This window comes from Podarcis gaigeae (assembly GCF_964106915.1).
Source record: "Podarcis gaigeae genome assembly, chromosome: 9".
In the NCBI taxonomy this organism is placed as follows: domain Eukaryota; kingdom Metazoa; phylum Chordata; class Lepidosauria; order Squamata; family Lacertidae; genus Podarcis; species Podarcis gaigeae.
Window position 1 is genome coordinate 73,198,448 of NC_139685.1, and position 19,841 is coordinate 73,218,288.

At 41.2% G+C, this 19,841-nt stretch overlaps 1 protein-coding gene, 1 long non-coding RNA gene and 1 pseudogene across 6 annotated transcripts in view; 1 reads left to right on the forward strand and 2 right to left on the reverse strand.

Annotated features, from left to right (window-relative positions):
• The window catches only part of CTNNA2 (catenin alpha 2), a 542,805-nt gene that overhangs the window by 428,230 nt on the left and 94,734 nt on the right, over positions 1 to 19,841 (reverse strand). For all 4 annotated transcript variants that reach the window (XM_083756416.1, XM_083756414.1, XM_083756415.1 and 1 more), the window contains exon 3: positions 9,452 to 9,647. In XM_083756416.1, coding sequence (XP_083612542.1) covers positions 9,452 to 9,647 — 196 coding nt within the window. The remainder of the gene's footprint in view (positions 1 to 9,451; positions 9,648 to 19,841) is intronic.
• Positions 1 to 19,841, forward strand: part of LOC310852919 — a 47,253-nt gene that overhangs the window by 14,852 nt on the left and 12,560 nt on the right. The gene's annotated exons all lie outside the window — the stretch shown is intronic.
• On the reverse strand, positions 7,476 to 8,710 carry LOC310852784 (1-acylglycerol-3-phosphate O-acyltransferase ABHD5 pseudogene; annotated as a pseudogene). The gene has a single exon. The product of its transcript is annotated as a 1-acylglycerol-3-phosphate O-acyltransferase ABHD5 pseudogene (transcript).

Genomic DNA, 19,841 nt, shown 5'->3' on the forward strand with positions numbered 1-19,841 from the left:
TTGAACATCCTGTACAAGGCAGATTCTTATTATACTGCTTAGAGTATTGCTTTTACACTTCTACTTAAGGCAGATTATAGATCCCATTTTGTAGAGGAATCTAATATGCCACACCTGTATCCTAGGCACAATAGCAATCGCTCTTTCATCCTGGCTGCAGTTCAATATGCAGTTTCGCTATCTAGATTTGCCAGAACACCTGTTGGCAACCTCTACAGAGGAGCAGTAATCACTTCCTAGGTCAGAACCACAGATTGTGTTCCTGTCTCGGTGCAGCACTTCTTTGGCTATTGGGCAACAGTAGTCATGTGCCAAAATCTCAATTACATACTTTTCACACGGCCAGCAGCCGCCGCTACCCCATAATGCACAACTACCTAGACCCGAAGTGGCCAACTCTCTGAAGGCCGCTTGGTTAGGCTGGTGGGGTTGTCTACCTGTCAATCACCTGATGTCATGTGACATGATGTCATATGGCATCAGGTGATTGAAACTTTAAGCTGTGACTGCAAATTAAGATTCACCCAATATGGCCTGGTGGGTCAAAGGAAAGAGCCACAGAAAGAGCTATTTAAGGCCTCTGCCTGACTTACCCAGCTCTGGGAAGCTCACAAAGCTTTCACACCTCCTTCCCAGAGGCTGGTAAGGAAGGCATTGCCTTTACTTTTGAATAAAGCTTTTTTCTAAGGTCCTATTTACCCTTTCTAGCTCCCCACCAGGTTGCCCACCATGGAAATAGCTTTTTGAGCCTGCCGCCTTGCTTACCAGCCTTTGAAACGATGTACTCCAAGGCCCTCACATGACTTTCCCAGAGTCCAGTAAGTGAAGCAGAGGGCAAAGTCTGCTACAGACAGGTGGGGCAAGTCATGGGATGGGGGCAGTTTCAGAGTTCCTGGCCTTAAGCAAGTTTGCCCTTGTGCATGGATCCCTAGAACCGAATTGTTGCATAAGTGGCGGGTTCACTGTGCATCATATCCAACCCATGCTCTGAAAGGAGAACAATAATGCCAAAAGTTGGATAGACTTCAAAATTGTCCCCAGTGTGGAGCAAGTGTTCAGTGAGGTGCAGATACCCTCGTGGGGGGGGCGGGTTGAAAGTTTCATGCACCTGCAGTTTGGGAGGTAGCATGTGTAGGTAGAGCCTAAAGGTAAAGGTAAAGGTACCCCTGACCGTTAGGTCCAGTCGCAGACAACTCTAGGGTTGCACGCTCATCTTGCTCTATAGGCTAAGGGAGCCGGCGTTTGTCTACAGACAGCTTTCGGGTCATGTGGCCAGCATGACTAAGCTGCCTCTGGCAAACCAGAGCAGTGCACAGAAATGCCATTTACCTTCCTGCCAGAGTGGTACCTATTTATCTACTTGCACTTGATGTGCTTTCAAACTGCTAGGTGGGCAGGAGCTGGGAACAAACAACGGGCGCTCACCCCGTCGCGGGGATTCAAACCGCTGACCTTCTGATCGGCAAGCCCTAGGCTCTGTGGTTTAGACCACAGCGCCACCCGCGTCCCTAGGTAGAGCCTACTTCTAAATAAATCAGAAGATGGCATAATTAGTGTGGCAGCAGCAAGCATGGCGTACTTCAAGAAATAAAATTTTCAAAGGAAAAGAAACAAATGGGGTTGTTGAGACAAAAGGAGATGGAAACTTCAAGAAAGCCAAGGTCCACGTTTTGGAGTCTCGCTACAAAGAAATAATCATTTATTTAAAAAATAAGCAAGCAAACCTGTCAGCTTGTAAGAAAGGTACATCCATTTTCTTGTTTATCAAGGCAAAAAACAGGGGGTGTTAGATTAAAAGAAAACACAATGAGCTGTAACAAGCACTGACCTAGTCTTGATTTCTGGTAAAAATTTAATATTTGACATTTTGCTACTGATAAAAATCAGAATTCTGTGGCAGTTTATGTTAATGCAAAATGGATAACCTTCTCTTATCAAGAGATGCATAATGCATAAATGCTTGAAGAATAGAACGCTACCAAAATAGTGATAACGGAACACTTTATACTCATTATTATTTTTACATATGCCATTACTCCTTGAAGAAACTGGGAGGAAGAATGTGGCTTCCAAACAAAGGTTGGCAGGGAAGATACCTTAAACTGTCTACCTAATTCTGTAGCACAGTGGAAAAACTAAGATAAAGGATAATACCCCTACTAGACAAGAAGAAAATCCATAGATGTTATATTAAACTAAAAAACAAACTTTCCAGCCCAAGCTCATTATTTGCTCTCAATGACAAAACATTTTTTTTAATAGTGTGGAGATTTGATAGCTTCCTAGCGCAATAGCTATAAAAATGTTATCACCTCCTAAAGGCAGGCAGGGGGTCCTGTCTGTTCTATTTGTGCTATGTTTGAAAGCTTTAGAAAGAAAGCACATCTGAAAATGAGGAAGAACTTATGGGATCATAAAGCGATAATGTTCGACATGTTCTCACTTGAAAGAGACGGAAACAACCCATGGTATTTCCTTGCAGAATATGAATGAAAGCAAAGTGTCCCTAGAGAGCTAGGTTGGATAGAGCACATAGGTCAGTTATTCTGGAGGGAAAATCCAGGACATGTAGTCCACAATCAATAAATCAATGTCACTTATAACGCAATCTAAGATGGTCCAGAGGCATAAAGGGAATAATACTGTGTAAACTAATAGAGTTATGTCCCTTCTGCTTCCTCAAAGTAAAGTTAACATTGTGAGGAGAGAAATGTGGGGGTTTTTAGATGAAGGGGAAAAAGGCAGTATAAAGAGAAAGAGAAAAACAAATCTACCAGCCCTATTTTAATCCAAAGGACAAATGCACAGTTGTGTTTAAGGCAGCAATCAAATACATAATTAATACGGAACAAAATCCATTTAAATCTGAATGATTTTCTTTTTCAATTAATATGCTTAGTTTAGGATTGTACACTGCAAATCCCACTAATACCAGTAGGAAAATGATATGGAAAACACATGATTTGGGCATACAAATCCTACATTGCCCGCCCCAATCCTTATTCCACTCTGTACTGTCTAATTAGAATTCCAATTATAATTAAACAACAAATTTCCTGTTATTCAATATTTTCTTCCCACGTGCCAAAAAATTTTTTATGAGAAAGAGAGAAAACTCCAAAGTAGTGCTAGTGAAATAAATGAGATATTCAATGAATGGATAAGGCTTAAACCAGGGGTAGGTCAGCTGGTGTCCTTCAAATGTTGTTGGACTACAAGTCCCATCATCCTATACTGGCTGGGACAGATGGAAATTGGAGTATATCAACATTTTCCCACCCCTGATTTAAACAATTCATATGAACAAATATAAAACGCCAGTGCACTAGAGGCAAAGTTGTCCATACATCTTACCATCCCCTCTCTAAAGGCCAGGAATTCTTGACATAGTACATTTCAATATAAATACCATCCCATAATCAGTGAGTCATTAGTACGAGCTCCTCAGCACTGCCTGATACAGACCCAGCCAATGTTAATTATATAAGCATTAACACTTAGGCACTCAGACATAATCAAGTGCTAATGTATATCATAAATACTTAATAGCTTAACAAACTTGACAATGTTTGGAATACATCTCATTTCTAGCATTTAAGCATGTAAATTATGTGGGTCAAGGTTTAGAATCACCAGCCTGTGTGCCTAATTAGATCCACCAGACCTCCCCATTGGCCCATGAGGTCATTTTGGTCAAGCCACAGTCAACTGCCCTATAACTGACATCAGGTATGAAGCAGGTAAAGATGTTGATGGGCCAAAAGGGTGTTTGAAAGCCCCATAGCCTCCTTCACAGCACTTTGCAAGTCCCAACAATCAACTTGTGCAGAACTGGGCAGAAAATGGTTCACCTGACTAAGGCAAAGAATTAAAGCTTCTCTGCCCCCACACCAGGGTCCTGATCAAATTCAGGCCACCTGCACCTGCAATTTGGAGAGGAAGGGAAGGGCTGAAGGTGAGAGCCACCCTAGGCTGGATGAAAGTGACAGTGAGTGAGAAAGAAAATGAATGGAGACAGATAATAACAACAGCAACAACAACAACAACAACAATAATAATTTATTATTTATACCCTGCCTATCTGGCTGGGTTTCCCCAGCCACTCTGGGCAGCTCCCCCCAAAAATATTAAAAATAGAATCAAACATTTAAAACTTCCCTTAACAGGGCTGCCTTCAGACGTCTTCTAAAAGTCAGATAGTTGTTTATTTCCTTGACATCTGATGGGAGGGCGTTCCACAGGGCTGGCACCGCTACCGAGAAGGCCCTTTTCCTGGTTGCCTGTAACCTCACTTCTCTCAGGTGGGAACTGCCAGAAGGCCCTCGGTGCTGGACCTCAGTGTCCGGGCTGAACGATGCGGGTAGAGACACTCCTTCAGGTATACAGGGCCGAGGCCGTTTTGGGCTTTAAAGGTCAGCACCAACACTTTGAACTGTGCTCGGAAATGTCCTGGGAGACAATGTAGGTCTTTCAGGACTGGTATTATATGGTCTTACCACTCCCAGTCACCAGTCTTGTTGCTGTATTCTGGATTAGTTGTAGTTTCCGGGTCACCTTCAAAGGTAGCCCTACGTAGAGCACATTGCAGTAGTCCAAGCAGGAGATAACCAGAGCATGCACCACTCTGGCCAGACAGTATGTGGGCCGGTAGGGTCTCAGCCTGAATACCAGATGGAGCTGGTAGACAGATGCCCTGGACACAGAATTAACCTGCAGCTCCATGGACAGCTATGAGACTAGAGAATGTTCTTATGTGGGTGAGGACGCATAGGGGTTGCAGACTGATGTGCCCCCAAAACTCATTGCCCCCATCAGTGCTATTTTTCTAGAAAAAGAGGTGCTGGAACTCATCATGAACTTCTCCCTTGTTCTCTTAGAACGACAATGGCATCCACCTGGGAGGTGCTGGAGCTGAGCTCTGGCTGGAAAAAAGCCCTGCTCCCCACAGGAATGCAGTTCTTGGGAAGGAGATATTCCACCCATTAGATTAGAAATTACTGGGTGGCGCCGTGGGTTAAACCACAGAGCCTAGGACTTGCCGATCAGAAGGTCGGCGGTTCGAATCCCCACGACGGGGTGAGGTCCCATTGCTTGGTCCCTGCTCCTACCAACCTAACAGTTCAAAAGCACGTCAAAGTGCAAGTAGATAAATAGGTACTGCTCCGGCGGGAAGGTAAACGGCGTTTCCGTGCGCTGCTCTGGTTTGCCAGAAGTGGCTTAGTCATGCTGGCCACATGACCCGGAAGCTCCCTCAGCCAATAAAGCGAGATGAGCACCGCAACCCCAGAGTCGGTCACGACTGGACCTAATGGTCGGGGGTCCCTTTACCTTTACCTTTTATGGCATGTGCCCATGAAGAAATTCAGCAAAAAGGCAAGAAGTACCTTGAACTACAGTGAATCACACAAGGAAGTAAATCACTGTGGAAATGTTTCAGAATTTAGTTAGCACAAAAATTTGCACTCAAACAGACTGATTACTTTAATTTAAAGCAGTAGATGATGAATTGAGAAAAGGCAGCTTTGGCTTTTGCTCTCCCCTCATTAGACAACAAACTTTTAAAGTCTGTTTATCAAATGGAAAACAGTTCTGTGTTCTTGAGAAAGGTAAATTGAACATATCTCCCTCACCTCTAAGATCCCACACAATGTCTATTCATTTATCACAAGTGCTTTGTATCATCCTGGAACAGGTAATGTAATGCCTTTCAAAATCTCCACTTTCTGAGAGCTGAAAGATAATTAATGGATTTAGAGAGAGTCTGAGAGGACTAACAATAGAATATTTGCATAGAGTGACATTTAGTGCACAATATTTCACAGAACGAGAATGAGAACTGGCAAACCTGAATAACAATTGGAACTGATGGCAAATACTTAGAACAGGTTATGAATATTTCCCACAATAAAATATGATGAATGGTTATGGATACATCAACACTGGTCTTAATGATGATGCAGCCAAGTTTAATAAGGCGTCTTATTTAGGATTTTATACTGGTCCAAATGAACCAACTTAAAGCAGGCTAGTCAGGAAGAGATATTTGGGTGCCACTCTGGCAAGCACATTTTGGTAGCAAATTTCATTGAATTATGCATTTTATGAAGGCACAGGTTGGAATCCAACAAAGTAGTTCCATAAACACAATGATTTCAAGCTGTGCAACCCAACTTCCCCACTCTCTCCTTATTGCACCCATGCCCCAGATCTGCAATTTGTGGTTCCCCCCCCCCAACCACCCAGAGCAGATGTGAGGAGGATGTGAGGTGCATGGGGAGAGGAGAAGGAAGTTCCACTGCACAAACAGAATCATTGCACTCATGGTACTACTTCGCTGGCTACCGCATATACTTTCTGTTGGCTGAAATTCGGTTCTAGTAATATGGGGAGAGTTCTCTTTTCCCATCATACATAAATTTTGCAAACATATAAACTTTTTGTTTATAGAAAAAGACAACTAGAAAGGAGAAGTTTACAAAATTTATGTATGTTTCCTAGCTTTTGCTTGTTGGCTAGATGCTCCCCCAACCTCTTAATTATTACACATCTTTCATTCCCAAGTTGTGGTGACCAAAAGACTACATAATGTTGACTGAAAACATGGCCACGCCATAAAGGGCATTACGTGATACTAGGGAAGAAAGGAGGTGCTGTTTTTAGCAGGAGTATCATGCTGCCAGAGCATCATATCCCCCTCCCAACTCAAGCCTAGGAGACAGTATCTTTAGTTAATGGGATTTGCAATAGTGGAAACTGACAAGTGGTTTATGATGCTGCCACCAGACAAGATACCCATAATCAAAGTCAATGAATGCAAGATGTTTCCCATGGAAAGTCACTAGCAACCTTATGTACCAAGCTGCCATTATTTATCTCTTTTCTCACAACTCTCTCCAGAAACTGACAACAAAGTAATTACTCCCCCAAATATTAACGATTCCACCAAGTTAATCAAAATTGCTATAGATGAAGAAGAACAAACATTTCCTTATACAACCCACACAAACTTAATGGGCACACACTTTCACTATCTCCACTGGAGGTGCTTTTGACAAATTGAAAAAGATTCATGAAAAACCTTTGTGCATCTCACTTTAGACTGAAATTCCACACAATTAGTTGTCTGATAAAAATAATTTTATATTCTGCCTGAAGAACAGGTCTGCATAATTTGCATATATTTATGACAATGGAGAAGTAGTTCTCTAAAAGGTGCTGCTTTGACTATTCTATGTAATATATTTAACAACTAACACAGAGACAGACAGCTAGATATAGTATACTGTATAGTGTATTTTATTAGGAATGTTGAAATTTGCTGTGTGTAGAGCACAATTTTAAAAGCTCTAGATTCTCCAAAGCAAAATTTTAAAATCCAGTTTTAAATGTTGTGTTTAATATAGTGTAGAGAGAGACAAACACCTTATCTAAATATATAAAGAACAGCATCCAGCTAAAATGTACGAAGTTTTCTCTCCCCATCCCTGAAAAATTCCAGAAAAAGACATTGCAAGGTTGAAAGTGTGCAAACATTTTGAAATAAGTGGTGCAAACAAATTTGTGTTTGCTTGTTAAACTTCTGTTTCCCTTAAGCTTTTTATCATATACAGCAAAGTCTTGCTTTGAATTGCATTTGTGACTGGTTTTTCCAAAGAACAGAACTCATGTCAGTCCACAGAACTGCAGGTCTCTTTTATTTTCTGGTTGAAGTCTAGTTGAAGGTTGATTAGCATACACATAATAACCTGCACCAAGGATAGCTATTGTTTTCACATACAAATTTGGTCACAGAGGCTGGACGGTGGTCCCAGAATTGTCATCTATGTATGATCATGCTCCGTAAATCACAGTGATAGGAATACATTGGTGCATATGGACAATCTGCTGAAGCACTGGTCTTTTTGCCCATCCATATATAACTGCCACGTTTTTGAAAGCCATTTCAAAACTTGATTATTGCTCATTACAGTGGTAGATATATTCAGTGACCATGTCATCAACAAACATGGACGAGTACTTTCTCTTGAAGTCAGGCCTAATGCACTGTACAAGGCTCAGTCCAAAGGGCCCCACTATTCTGAGACCAGACAATGGATTAAATGGACTCAAAACTGCTCCAAATGCTTTGATCCATATTGGAATGCGCCTCTCATGTTCAGCACAGGAGGGCCTCCCCGGGAAACCCCGTGGCTCCACTAACATAAGATGTTATACTGTGAGTAAGCAGCTGCCAGGAATCCACTCAGGTTGTGTCCAAGTAAAATCATTCTGTCCAATCCCATTTCCCTCCTCCATTCTTCTACAAATTGATTTTCTGCTACTTCTGCATCTGTGTCAAAGTGTGACCTACTACTGCGTCCAAAGCCCAAGAGATCAAATGCATACACAGTCCTGTTTTCGCAATGATCTTCACAGTTCAGTACCCAAAGTCCAACACCTCCTCCAAACCCATGGAGAAGAACAAGTGGAGTTTTCTGCAAGAGGCTGTGAGAGAACATTAGTGTCCATATTTTATTTTCATTGGATAGGAAGACATATTGTTTACTGTATGTACTTGTGATACATTTCAGTATTTGCTCTTCAGCATCCTTAAGACATACCAGTGATATAGGACACCAAGCAGGCAGCCAACTGGATAGCCATCCCAACCCTTTGCTGGGAGACTCCAGGCTCTCACTCTCATCCTTGGCCATGGCAGTGCAGAGGCAGTGTCAGCATCTGGGAGCCATTCCAGGGGCAGCAGCTGGGAGCTGAGTGACAGAGCGACCATGGCAGCAGCACCCCCACCAGCCAACATGGGACCCACCCAACAGCATATAGAATATAACAGATATCATTGTACCCTACACAATGTTAGACACTTTTAATAATTTGTTTTTATTACAAAGAGTCTACCAAAAAATGCAGCAAAATAGTTGTATTATTTTAAAGTTTGCAATCAAATTTTGCCATTAAATGTGGTACTTCAACTGCATTTAAGCCAAACAGTTAAAAAGTCTGATCACACCATACAGTCATTGTTTCGCTTATTAGTCACATGAAATAACTGTGAGGATGGACTCAAGGGGAAAATTCACCTTGTACAATGAGTGTTTTGGTTTTCCCCATGATAAAGTTGAATTTTTGAAGAGGAATCACATGAAACAAATTTCTGCAATAATGATTTCAAGAGGCACTCTTAGCAAGAGCATTTCAAATTGTTCATTTTTCAATGTACAACCTTGCATGAAGAGGTAGTGCCATCTTAAAGCCATTTTGAATCAAATTGTACTTGCACATATATGTGAAAATTAAATGGTACCTCCACAATACATAATACAATGCATTCAATATAAGCAGTTTTAATGAAATTGTCATGATCAAGGAAGCATCTGTAATCTGATGTTAACAAAGAGGTGGGAGGTGTGGGAGACAGGGAGAGAGATGGAGAGAGAGAGAGAGAGATACATACCTTGCTTCCGCACATCCTCCACTGCAGCCACCAGTTCATCTTTTAGGTCCTGGCTCTCCTTTGCAATCTGTTCTCCTTTTTCCAAAAAGTTTTGAGTAGCTTGTTCAACTGAAGCAGCCAGCACATGAGCCTTCTTAGATCGACCTTTCTTTTTACCAGATGGTCCTTTGTTACTTGTATTTACAAGGGTTGTCACCTTTAAAGAAGTTTTTTTTAAAAAAAAGTTTAATGAGTACAACTTTAATTTGTTTTACAATTGTTCTCAGCAGACATAAGACACATGACTCAACATTTTCTAATGTTTTTTTTAAAAAAGCAGCAAAGTCTTGTGGCACCTTAAACACATTTATTATAATATTAATAAATACACCAAAACAGCTCTAACTACAATCCACCTTCAAGGATACCATTGGACAGCAGGAAACATAAAAAAACAGGATTCTACTCTCACCTCTTCCTTCTTTTCTTCTCTGTTTTCTCTGTTATCTATATTAGACAGCTTAGTCTTTGTCCATATAATTCCAAGACGACATGCACACTAATGGTCATGCACAGTTAGTGATTTATTATTATTATTTTTAAATCAAAATTGAAAATGACACTCAACATACAGAGTGATAGTCTAAAACTCATGCTAATTTGATTAGAGATGTCACCAACTTTATTCATCTACCCTTCTTCCTGAGAGCAAACAGAGAACCAATGTTGTCAGAGCATTTGAAGCCAGGAGGTGAGGAAAACTTCCACACTACTTTTATCAGTCATATCTGAGCTTTGTGAACGCTTCTCTGATTCCATTGAACAAGCTCTACTGGATTGCCCTAGAGATAGCGCCAGAGCAAGGTGGAACCACATCAAAGAGACAATCTACAACACAGCCATGTCCTCCTTTGGCAAAAGAGAGCAACAGATCCCCAACTGGTTTGAGTCTGGCATAAAGGACATGGAGCCTGTTATCACTGCAAAGCACAAGGTTCTTGTGAACTACAATACAAGTGTGTGCCCTGTGAAAAGCCACTTGCTACAATGAAAAAGGCAAGGAGCGATGCCAGTGGATTGCCAGACAATATGCCAATGACTACTAGCTAAAGCTGTGTCATAGCATTCAACTCCCTGCTGACACCAGCAACACTTGCAGAATGTATGACAGAGCTCCCCCAAAGCCTCAGACACAAAAGGGTAAGAGTTGCTTCTGACTGTCTAGCTCCTTCTGTCTAGAATTGTTTGTCTACCACAAAACACTGAGTTTCTCTACTTCTCAACCTGCCCCCCATACCCCTTTAAACCCAATGTGGCATGCCATGCAAGCAACCCTGACCAGCCTGTCCACTCAAAGGACATCCAGGTTCCCTATTGAAAGCACAGCATTAAAGGTAAAGGACCCCTGACCATTATTAGGTCCAGTCGTGGCTGACTCTGGGGTTGAGGCGCTCATCTCGCTTTATTGGCCGAGGGAGCCGGCTTACAGCTTCTGAGTCATGTGGCCAGCATGACTAAGCCGCTTCTGGCAAACCAGAGCGGCGCACGGAAACACCGTTTACCTTCCCGCCAGAGCGATACCTATTTATCTAGGTACCCTGATGTGCTTTCAAACTGCTAGGTTGGCAGGAGCAGGGACCGAGCAACGGAAGCTCACCCCGTTGCGGGGATTTGAACTGCCAACCTTCTGATCAGCAAGTCCTAGGCTCCGTGGTTTAACCCACAGCACCACCCGCGTCCCAAGCACGGCATTAGCCCTATCATTAAGGTAATGGGAAAGCTGTCCTTCTTGAGCACCATGCAGTTTGGCCATAAACTCTCTGGTGACGGTTGCTGCAGAGATCCAATGAATGAAGGACATGTCTTCTCCCTCCAGCCGCTTCCAGAGGGTTTACATTGGCCCCTGGATTTTGGATGGATCCTGGACTATATATCTGCACTCTTGAATGTGAGTTCACAGAAGTTACTAGTTCACACATATTTTTTTCCTAACCTACATGGATCACACAGACCAATTAAATTAATTTGTGGTTGAAAACCAAACGAACTTCCCTGCCTTATATCCCAATATGGTTATTTATTATCACAAGCAACCAGATGAGAGAAGGTGCGCTGAAAATTAGGTATGTTCAGCAAAGTTGTTTATAGATATTTTACAGAAGTGTATTTTTAAATGAAAGAAGTGGAATCCTGTAGTATAAAGTATTATCCCTTATAAGTGCAATGCCTCAATACAGCCTATGGAATAATTCTACAAATCCTTGCTTCTGTACTAAACTCTCATTGCTTATGTGCTGCCTCTATTACCATACAAAATAAAACTACAGCCGATCTTGTAGGTATTTGGCACAGTGCTAAAATGTTATTCCCACAGTGACAACATGCCACACACAGTTAGAGCTAAAGGACGCAGGGGAATGGGCACTAAACAGTGCTAAAGGTATAATGTCACCAATAATAGATACTCAGTGATTGAAAGTTACAGATGGCTTGCTGTTTCTTTTTTACAATAGACAGCTTGCTTAGCACAAACTAGTAGCCTCTGAAACAAAGAAAAGTGGTTTTTGGCAGCTTTCACACAATGAACTGAAAGCAGCCTACCATACTATACTGAGAGCAAAAGATCATGGAAAGAAAGTGAACCGAGTAATTTCCAGCTTCAGGAATGTTTTATTCAACTCAGCTGTATAGATGACATACATACATACAGACAGACACATGCAAGCTTGGATCAGTTACTGAAATGACAACTGAGATTCTGTAAAAAGACACTAAACTGTAGTTCTATTACGCCGTGTTATAAATCATAAGTGCAATTTGAGTCTGTTCTACATATAGTGAACTTCTGGACAAAAAAAAAAATCAAGACACTAAAGGCAAGGCAAGTAAATTAGATTTACTGTTTATGTGCTAGTTTGGAAGATATACCCAAGGTTGTGATGAGTTCTACACAAATCCAAAGATGATGTTGAACATCAACCATGCCTTAGTATTTGAAGACACATGTGACCTGCATCAGATTATGTACTGATTCAAAGCCAACACGAAGTGGAGCAGAGAAATATATATACCACATGAGACTGATGGATAGTGCAACTATGTCACTAATGTCTGCGTTGGACCCAGAACAGCATAAGGAACTTCAGATCCTCTCTTTCTGCTGCCTTCTACCTTGAAGCAGCTTGATTCAATGTTGATGAATTAATGGAAGCAATGCAAAAGAAATTGCCAAATATGTAGAAGCATAAAAAATCATTCTATGGACTACCAAACAACTCCTTTCTCAATATTTTCCCCATTAGAATAGATATACAAGATTCAATACTGGCAACATTCAGTTGTCTATAACAAACTCATATCCAAGTAGTTCAATACCAGTGTCATGGGATTAAAGCAGTCCCATGGACCATTTAGGAAAGAGTAAAATCACTAAAGCATCAATAAGGGTAAGACAATACCTTTTAACTTGCCTTACAGAAACTAATTGCTGTGAGGGATCTGACTTTGTGGTCTGATCGTGGCGATTCTATTATGGTATACTTTTGATATTAGACTGCTAGTTTAAATAATATGACATTGTTTTGTTGATGTTTTTCAATGTCTATTGTATTTTATTGTTATGTTTTATGTGAACCACCTGGAGAAGAATTTTAGTCTGAAAGGTGGTATAGATGTGTCTTTAAAAAAATGAATGAATAAATAAAGCTTGAGAGGGCTAATTGGAAACTTGTGTACAGTATCCAGCTGGATTTTGATTAATCCTCAGAAGCTCTTCTAATAAGGCAGTCATGCCTGAGTCCTGTGGTGTTGAACTGGGAATTCATATACCCAAGTTTCCTTCTCCAGTCATTCGTTCTTTGCACATATCATGGTTTGAGAGAGGCTAAATACAAGCTGGAACACTCCATCTCCTGGTCTACAAAGTGAATAAAAATCTCAGTGCATCATCTCTTACTGCTGATTTAGTGATATTTCACAGTTTTATTATATGCCTAGATGAATTTTTGACTGATATGAAACTTTTTTTATAAGACTCTTTCTTTTGACAAAAATATTTGATTATATTGGAATGTGGTATCTACAGAATCTCTATCACTACATAAAGCATTTTCTATTATCTTTGCAACAACAACCAAGTAAAACATACCCACCATGGCCCTAAGTACTAGAATAAATTAATACTAACAGAACGAATACAATGATCAAAAAGTTGTTGCATCTTCTTGGAAGATGAATTAGAGTAAGCATAAATATTAAATATAAAATGGGGTGAAAATTAAACACAAAGGAGGTTTGGCAAATTTGATTTTCTAAAGTGGTATGAGATAGTGGTCTGCCATCTGCCACTTTGTATTTGGTCAAGAGCAAATAATAACTCATGCTGATATTAAGCAGATGATAGTGAAATGTAGTTATGTGATGTGGTGCTTATGCAAAAGGAGCTGGAGAGAGTATTTAATTATGGTTATTACTATTTTTAAAGAGATTCTGAAGATACAGTTAATGTTAGATAGATCCTCTAATAAGTTTTCTTAAATAAGGTATGGATCTATGGAACCAGACAACTTCTTTTCCATGTACCTAATGGAAGCTTGGACTTTCATTTTATATGAAATGTCCCCTTATACTATACAGTATGACAAATCACCTTTCTTTGGATCCTGGCCTATGAAAAAGTGTTTTCACCCATAATTGTCAAGCTTCTCATATAAATGTGTTGACAGCAGCCATACTGACATTTGCCAAATGTTAAACAAGAATGGAGCAAACTTAAGAGGGGTAAACATTTTCCCAGACTTTAAGCCTAAATAAATAATTTATGAGAAGTCATCTATACAGAATACCACTCTGTAATAGAGTTCTGAAGGGCAGTTTACTTTGTTTCTGCAAAGCGCTCAATTTCTTATTCTAAACATGATGATTTCGAGCAATACTGGGCGCACTTATTAAGCAGTGAGCCCTACTTCTTATAATGGGACTTACTTTCAGGCAAACATGCATTGCTTGTGCTGCTAGATCCATTTGATAGTGTTTTGTGGTTGCTTTTTAATAATTTATATTCAATAAATAGATTTAAAAGAGAAGATAAAGCTGCATCATACAGTTCTTTCCACCCCAAAATGTATTTAAGTTGAAACATATAAACATATTTTACCACATATTTGTACTTTACTTAAAATAAAGAAAATTAATTTTATTTTACTATGTGAGCATACTACTAGAGTATGTCATAAATCATACACAAGCACAAATGAGTCATAAATCATATACAAGCAGTCCAAAAGGGAAATCCCTCTCTTGCAGTAGCATGTGGGTTCACTGGTACTAAACATGCAAAACATCTCAACATGCAAAACATCTCAAAGTCCACCCCTCCTTTTCAATTTAAACCTAAAAAGAAATGTTCTTAATTCAGGCTGCTTTCCAAATCTGAAAAGTGCTAAAAAGATGTCGAGCTAACAAGGCTTAAGCAGTTCTGTAAGGGGATTAAAAAATATCATTATCTAGGCCAGCTTGTTTTAAACAAAAAAGTCAGCATGCTGAAATTCAGTGGAACACTTGAAGGCACCAGTATATCACACTCTGAGCTGTGAATCTGAGTTTAAACAGATATGGCACATTTTTTTAAAAATTTTTTTTTAAGAAACGTATAGATAGTTCTGAATGTTAAAGGGACACTTTAGACGTGGTATGAGTGTCTTACATTGTGCAAAACTTTAGACATGCTAGCTTGTTGGATAATGGTCATTTCCTTCCTTCCTTCCTTCCTTCCTTCCTTCCTTCCTTCCTTCCTTCTCTCCCAAGACCTCTAAGCATGACAATAAGCATGCTAACAAGACAATGGTTGTTCAAAAGAAGCAGTACAGTGGTGCCCCGCAAGACGAACGCCTCGCAAGACGAAAAACCCGCTAGACGAAAGGGTTTTTCTGTTTTGGAGGCGCTTCGCAAAACGAATTTCCCTATGGGGTTGCTTCACAAGACGAAAAAATCTTGCGTCCCCCAGCGGTTTTTTTTTGCTTTTTTTGCCCTTTTCCTAAGCCGCTAAGCCGCTTATCAGCTGTTCCGCTGATAAGCCGCTTAACAGCTGATCGCTGGAAGCCGCTTGACAGCTCTAGCACTAATCCGCTAAGCTGTCAATGGGCTTGCTTCGCAAGACGAAAAAACCGCTAGACGAAGAGAATCGCGGAACGGATTAATTTCGTCTAGCGAGGCACCACTGTAATTAGAAAGTACTCTGGAATTAATCAGCCACTTTTGAGGAGGGCTGACCTTCCTTAACTGCTGCTAAACCCTGTTGGGCAGTGAAAAATATGTCTCAAGAAGGAAAAGGGAAATCTTCAGCTGTTTTTTAGTCCCGAATAATATATTTCATGACATTACCTTGAACAAAGGATAATGTTTAAAGCTATGTGATGAATGGATAATGATACAAGTTCCAGTCTTGGATGAACAGACATATTAATGTTAACAAGAGAGGCAGCCAGAGACATAACTGCACTACAGTGGCACCTAGGGTTAAGTACTTAATTTGTTCCAGAGGTCCGTACTTAACCTGAAACTGTTCTTAACCTGAAGCACTACTTTAGCTAATGGGGCCTCTTAACAGTAAAGTGTGTCAGCTGAAACTGTTCTTAACCTGAAGCACCACTTTAGCTAATGAGGCCTCCTGCTGCTGCCGCGCCGCCAAAGCATGATTTCTGTTCTCATCCTGAAGCAAAGTTCTTAACCTGAAGCACTATTTCTGGGTTAGCAGAGTCTGTAACCTGAAGCATATGTAACCTGAGGCACCACTGTAATTTTAAATATGAGTAGCTTTGTAGATTCACAACACTGAAAGACCTGTGTAAGCAACCTCAGATTGACACAGCTCAAGTGCTAAGACCTGCAGTTTGAAGTACAATTCCAGTGCACCTGGGGGAGTCTGGAGAGACATAAAGGGCAGAAAGGGTACGTAAAGTGAGAGTGGAGACAGGTTAGTGCAAATAACTGTCAACAGCTCAAATACATTCTGCTGAAGAGACTACTTTCCTGGAAGTTCTATATACAGCTCAGAATTTTCTCAAGGAAGAGATTGATTCTCTCAGCTACTTGCTGAGCCCTCAACTAATTTATTTCTTGCATCTGTGACTTTCCTACATGTCCAAGTAACTGTCCCTGCAAAATCCTTATTCATTTGTATACAGTCACCTTGCAATTGGCGCACTTGGCAGCAAGCCTCACGCAATTGCACAAATTAAACACATGCAAGGCAGAGAGCTTAAAAGTGCACTTTATGCATCCTAGCTTTTAAGCTCTCACATACTTACCTTCAGAGTTCTGGGAAGGTCTTGCAAGATCTTACGGGGCTATGTGAGATCTCATGAAGGGCTGAAGAGCCCATGTGAGACCTTCCCAGGGCCTGGGAAGCTAGGCTTAAAAGCTCTCTGCTTTACATGGAGGACAAGGTCTGCTTGGTGCTCTGGGAAGGTAGAAATGGTCACACCAGAACAGGATTGTTCTGGCTATTCCTTGATTTCAGTTTTACATGCAGTCTCCGGAACCTCCGTTTTACTAGTCCACATTAGTACTAAAAGATATAGTCAAGTATAAGACCACCATAACTAACTGGAAAGAATGTTTCTCAGCTAGACATCTAGGGCTGTGCAATAAATCGTCAAACCATTGAAAACCTTGGTTTTCGAACACCCTGTAACTCTAAAGTTTTGACTTCCGAACGCCGCAAACCCAAAAGTGAGTGTTCCAGTTTGCAAACATTTTTTGGAAGCCGAACATCCAACACGGCTTTCATGGCTTCTGATTGAGTACAGGAAGCTCCTGCAGCCAATCAGAAGTTGTGCCTTGGTTTTTGAACGTTTTTGGAAGTCAACAGACTTTTGGAAGGGATTCTGTTTGAGAACCAAGGTAGGATTGTATTGAAATACAGTGGTACCTAAGTACTTAATTCGTTCCAGAGGTCCGTTCTTAACCTGAGGCACCACTTTAGCTAATGGGGCCTCCTGCTGCTGCCGCGCCGTCAGAGCACGATTTCTGTTCTCATCCTGAAGCAAAGTTCTTAACCCGAATTAAGTACGAAGTACTATTTCTGGGTTAGCGGAGTCTGTAACCTGAAGTGTCTGTAACCTGAATCATATGTAACCGGAGGTACCACTGTAACATTGTGGATAAGTACTTAAACAAGGCAATATACCAATGAACAAAAGGTTGAGATTTGACAGCTGGGGGGGGGGGGATAGCTCAGCTGAATGGATACCTTACACATAGTTTGCAGATAGTTTGCAGGCTTTGTTCGCTCTCTCCCTCCTCCCTCCTAACTGATAAGAAATGAGGATAAGCCCTCACACAAACCTGAAAACGCTTTCAGCTTTACTGGTATGTTTATTGCTACTTTCCTCAGCAAGAAGACAGTCACCTCTGCCCCTGCTTTGTTGTCATTCCCCTCACTGAAAAATAAGGACACAGTGGAGTCTCAGGTTATGTTGCCTCCGGCTAATGTCACCCTCAGCTTGCAGAAAGTGCCAAATTGTGTCCATCACTTTGGGTTGCATCTTTTTCAGCTTGTGGGGGCTTCAGGAATGGATCCCCGCCATAACTCCCACTGTAGAAGCCCTAGGGTGCAGCCAATTTTAACCCCTCAGAAGCACACAAGCCAACTCCTTCCGTAGAACTTCCTGCTCTCAAAAACTCTCAGAGCTCAGCTAATTATGAAGAACCTGCTAACAATCCATGAGAGATCTCCCATGACTAGACAATCAAGGATCCGGCAGCAAAGTAAACAGGGAATATAAACAAAGAAGTGGAAAGCACTTTTCTTTCTTTCTTTCCCTCAGTGAAAAAAAGAGAGGAAGTGTTTTTATTTTTGTTATCCCCCTAAATAGCTTTTCTCCATACTAAAAAGGAAGGTTGTTTGTTTGTTTGTTGATTGGAGACTAAGTCTTTGTTTGTTTGTTTGTTTGTTTGTTTGCTTGTCCTCCCTTTGATAAAAAAGGATAAATTGGTGGGATGGGGGGATTTTGGGAGGGGGCTTCGGTGTCAGGGGGAAATGGAGGGGAGAAGATTTAACTGGCTGCCTTCTGCTGAAATGGGAGGTTGGGTACTGTGTGAGAATGGTGCAGAAGATATTTGTCTGTAAGCAGCGCAAGCAAATACATGTCTACTCACAAGCAAGCCCTACTGAATTCAATGGGGCTTACTCCCAGGAAAGTAGAAGTTTAGTTGAACTCAGTGGGGCCTATGCATGCACAGATTCCACTTAGACCTCTGAGTGGGGAGGCAGATGCAACTTGACTAGGAAATCACCTGAACTATTCTTAAATTAGCTGAAAATACAGTGGTACCTCGGGTTAAGTACTTAATTCGTCCCAGAGGTCTGTACTTAACCTGAAGCACCACTTCAGCTAATGGGGTCTCCTGCTGCTGCTGCGCCGCCAGAGCATGATTTCTTTTCTCATCCTGAAGCAAAGTTCTTAACCTGAAGCACTATATCTTGGTTAGCGGAGTCTGTAACCTGAAGCATATGTAACCTGAAGCGTATGTAACCTGAGGTACCACTGTATGTTAAATATATTATAGGGAAGTTTATTTAATGTTTTTATTAAATCTACCACTTCCTTACATTTTAAAGCCCTCCACCGCCATGGGGAGACATGGCAAGGCCATCCACCACTGCAGAAAGGTGCGACAGGGCCCTCCACCTCTGTGGGGATGCTTGGGGAGGCCCTCCACAGCTGCAGGGATACCCAGCAAAACCCTCTGTTTCCATGGCAAGGCCCTAGCAAGGCCCTCGGTTGCCACAGATACATATCATGATATATCAAGATATTGTGGTGTTTAGTTGGTGATATATCGTGATATTGAAAACCAGGTATTGCTCAGTCCTATAGACATCCACAATCTGGGGTGAGGGATTCTTCTCCAGCAACAACATTACTTCTATGACCATATAACACCAGTCCTGAAAGACCTACATTGGCTCCCAATATGTTTCTAAGCGTAATTCAGAGTGTTGGTGCTGACCTTTAAAGCCCTAAACAGCCTCGGCTCAGTGTACCTGAAGGAGCATCGCCACCCCCATCATTCAGCCCGGACACTGAGCCTTCTAGCAGTTCCTTCCCTGCGAGAAGTGAGGTTACAGGGAACAAGACAGAGGACCTTCTCGGTAATGGCGCCCACCCTGTAGAACACCTTCCCATCAGATGTCAAGGAAATAAACAACTATCTGACTTTTAGAAGACATCTGAAGGCAGCCCTGTTTAGGGAAGTTTTTAATGTTTGATGTTTTATTGTGCTTTTAACTCTGTTGGGAGCCAACCAAAATAGCTGGGGAAACCTAGCCAGATGGGTGGGTTATAAATAAACTATTATTATTATTATTATTATTATTATTATTATTATTATTATTATTCTGGCACAG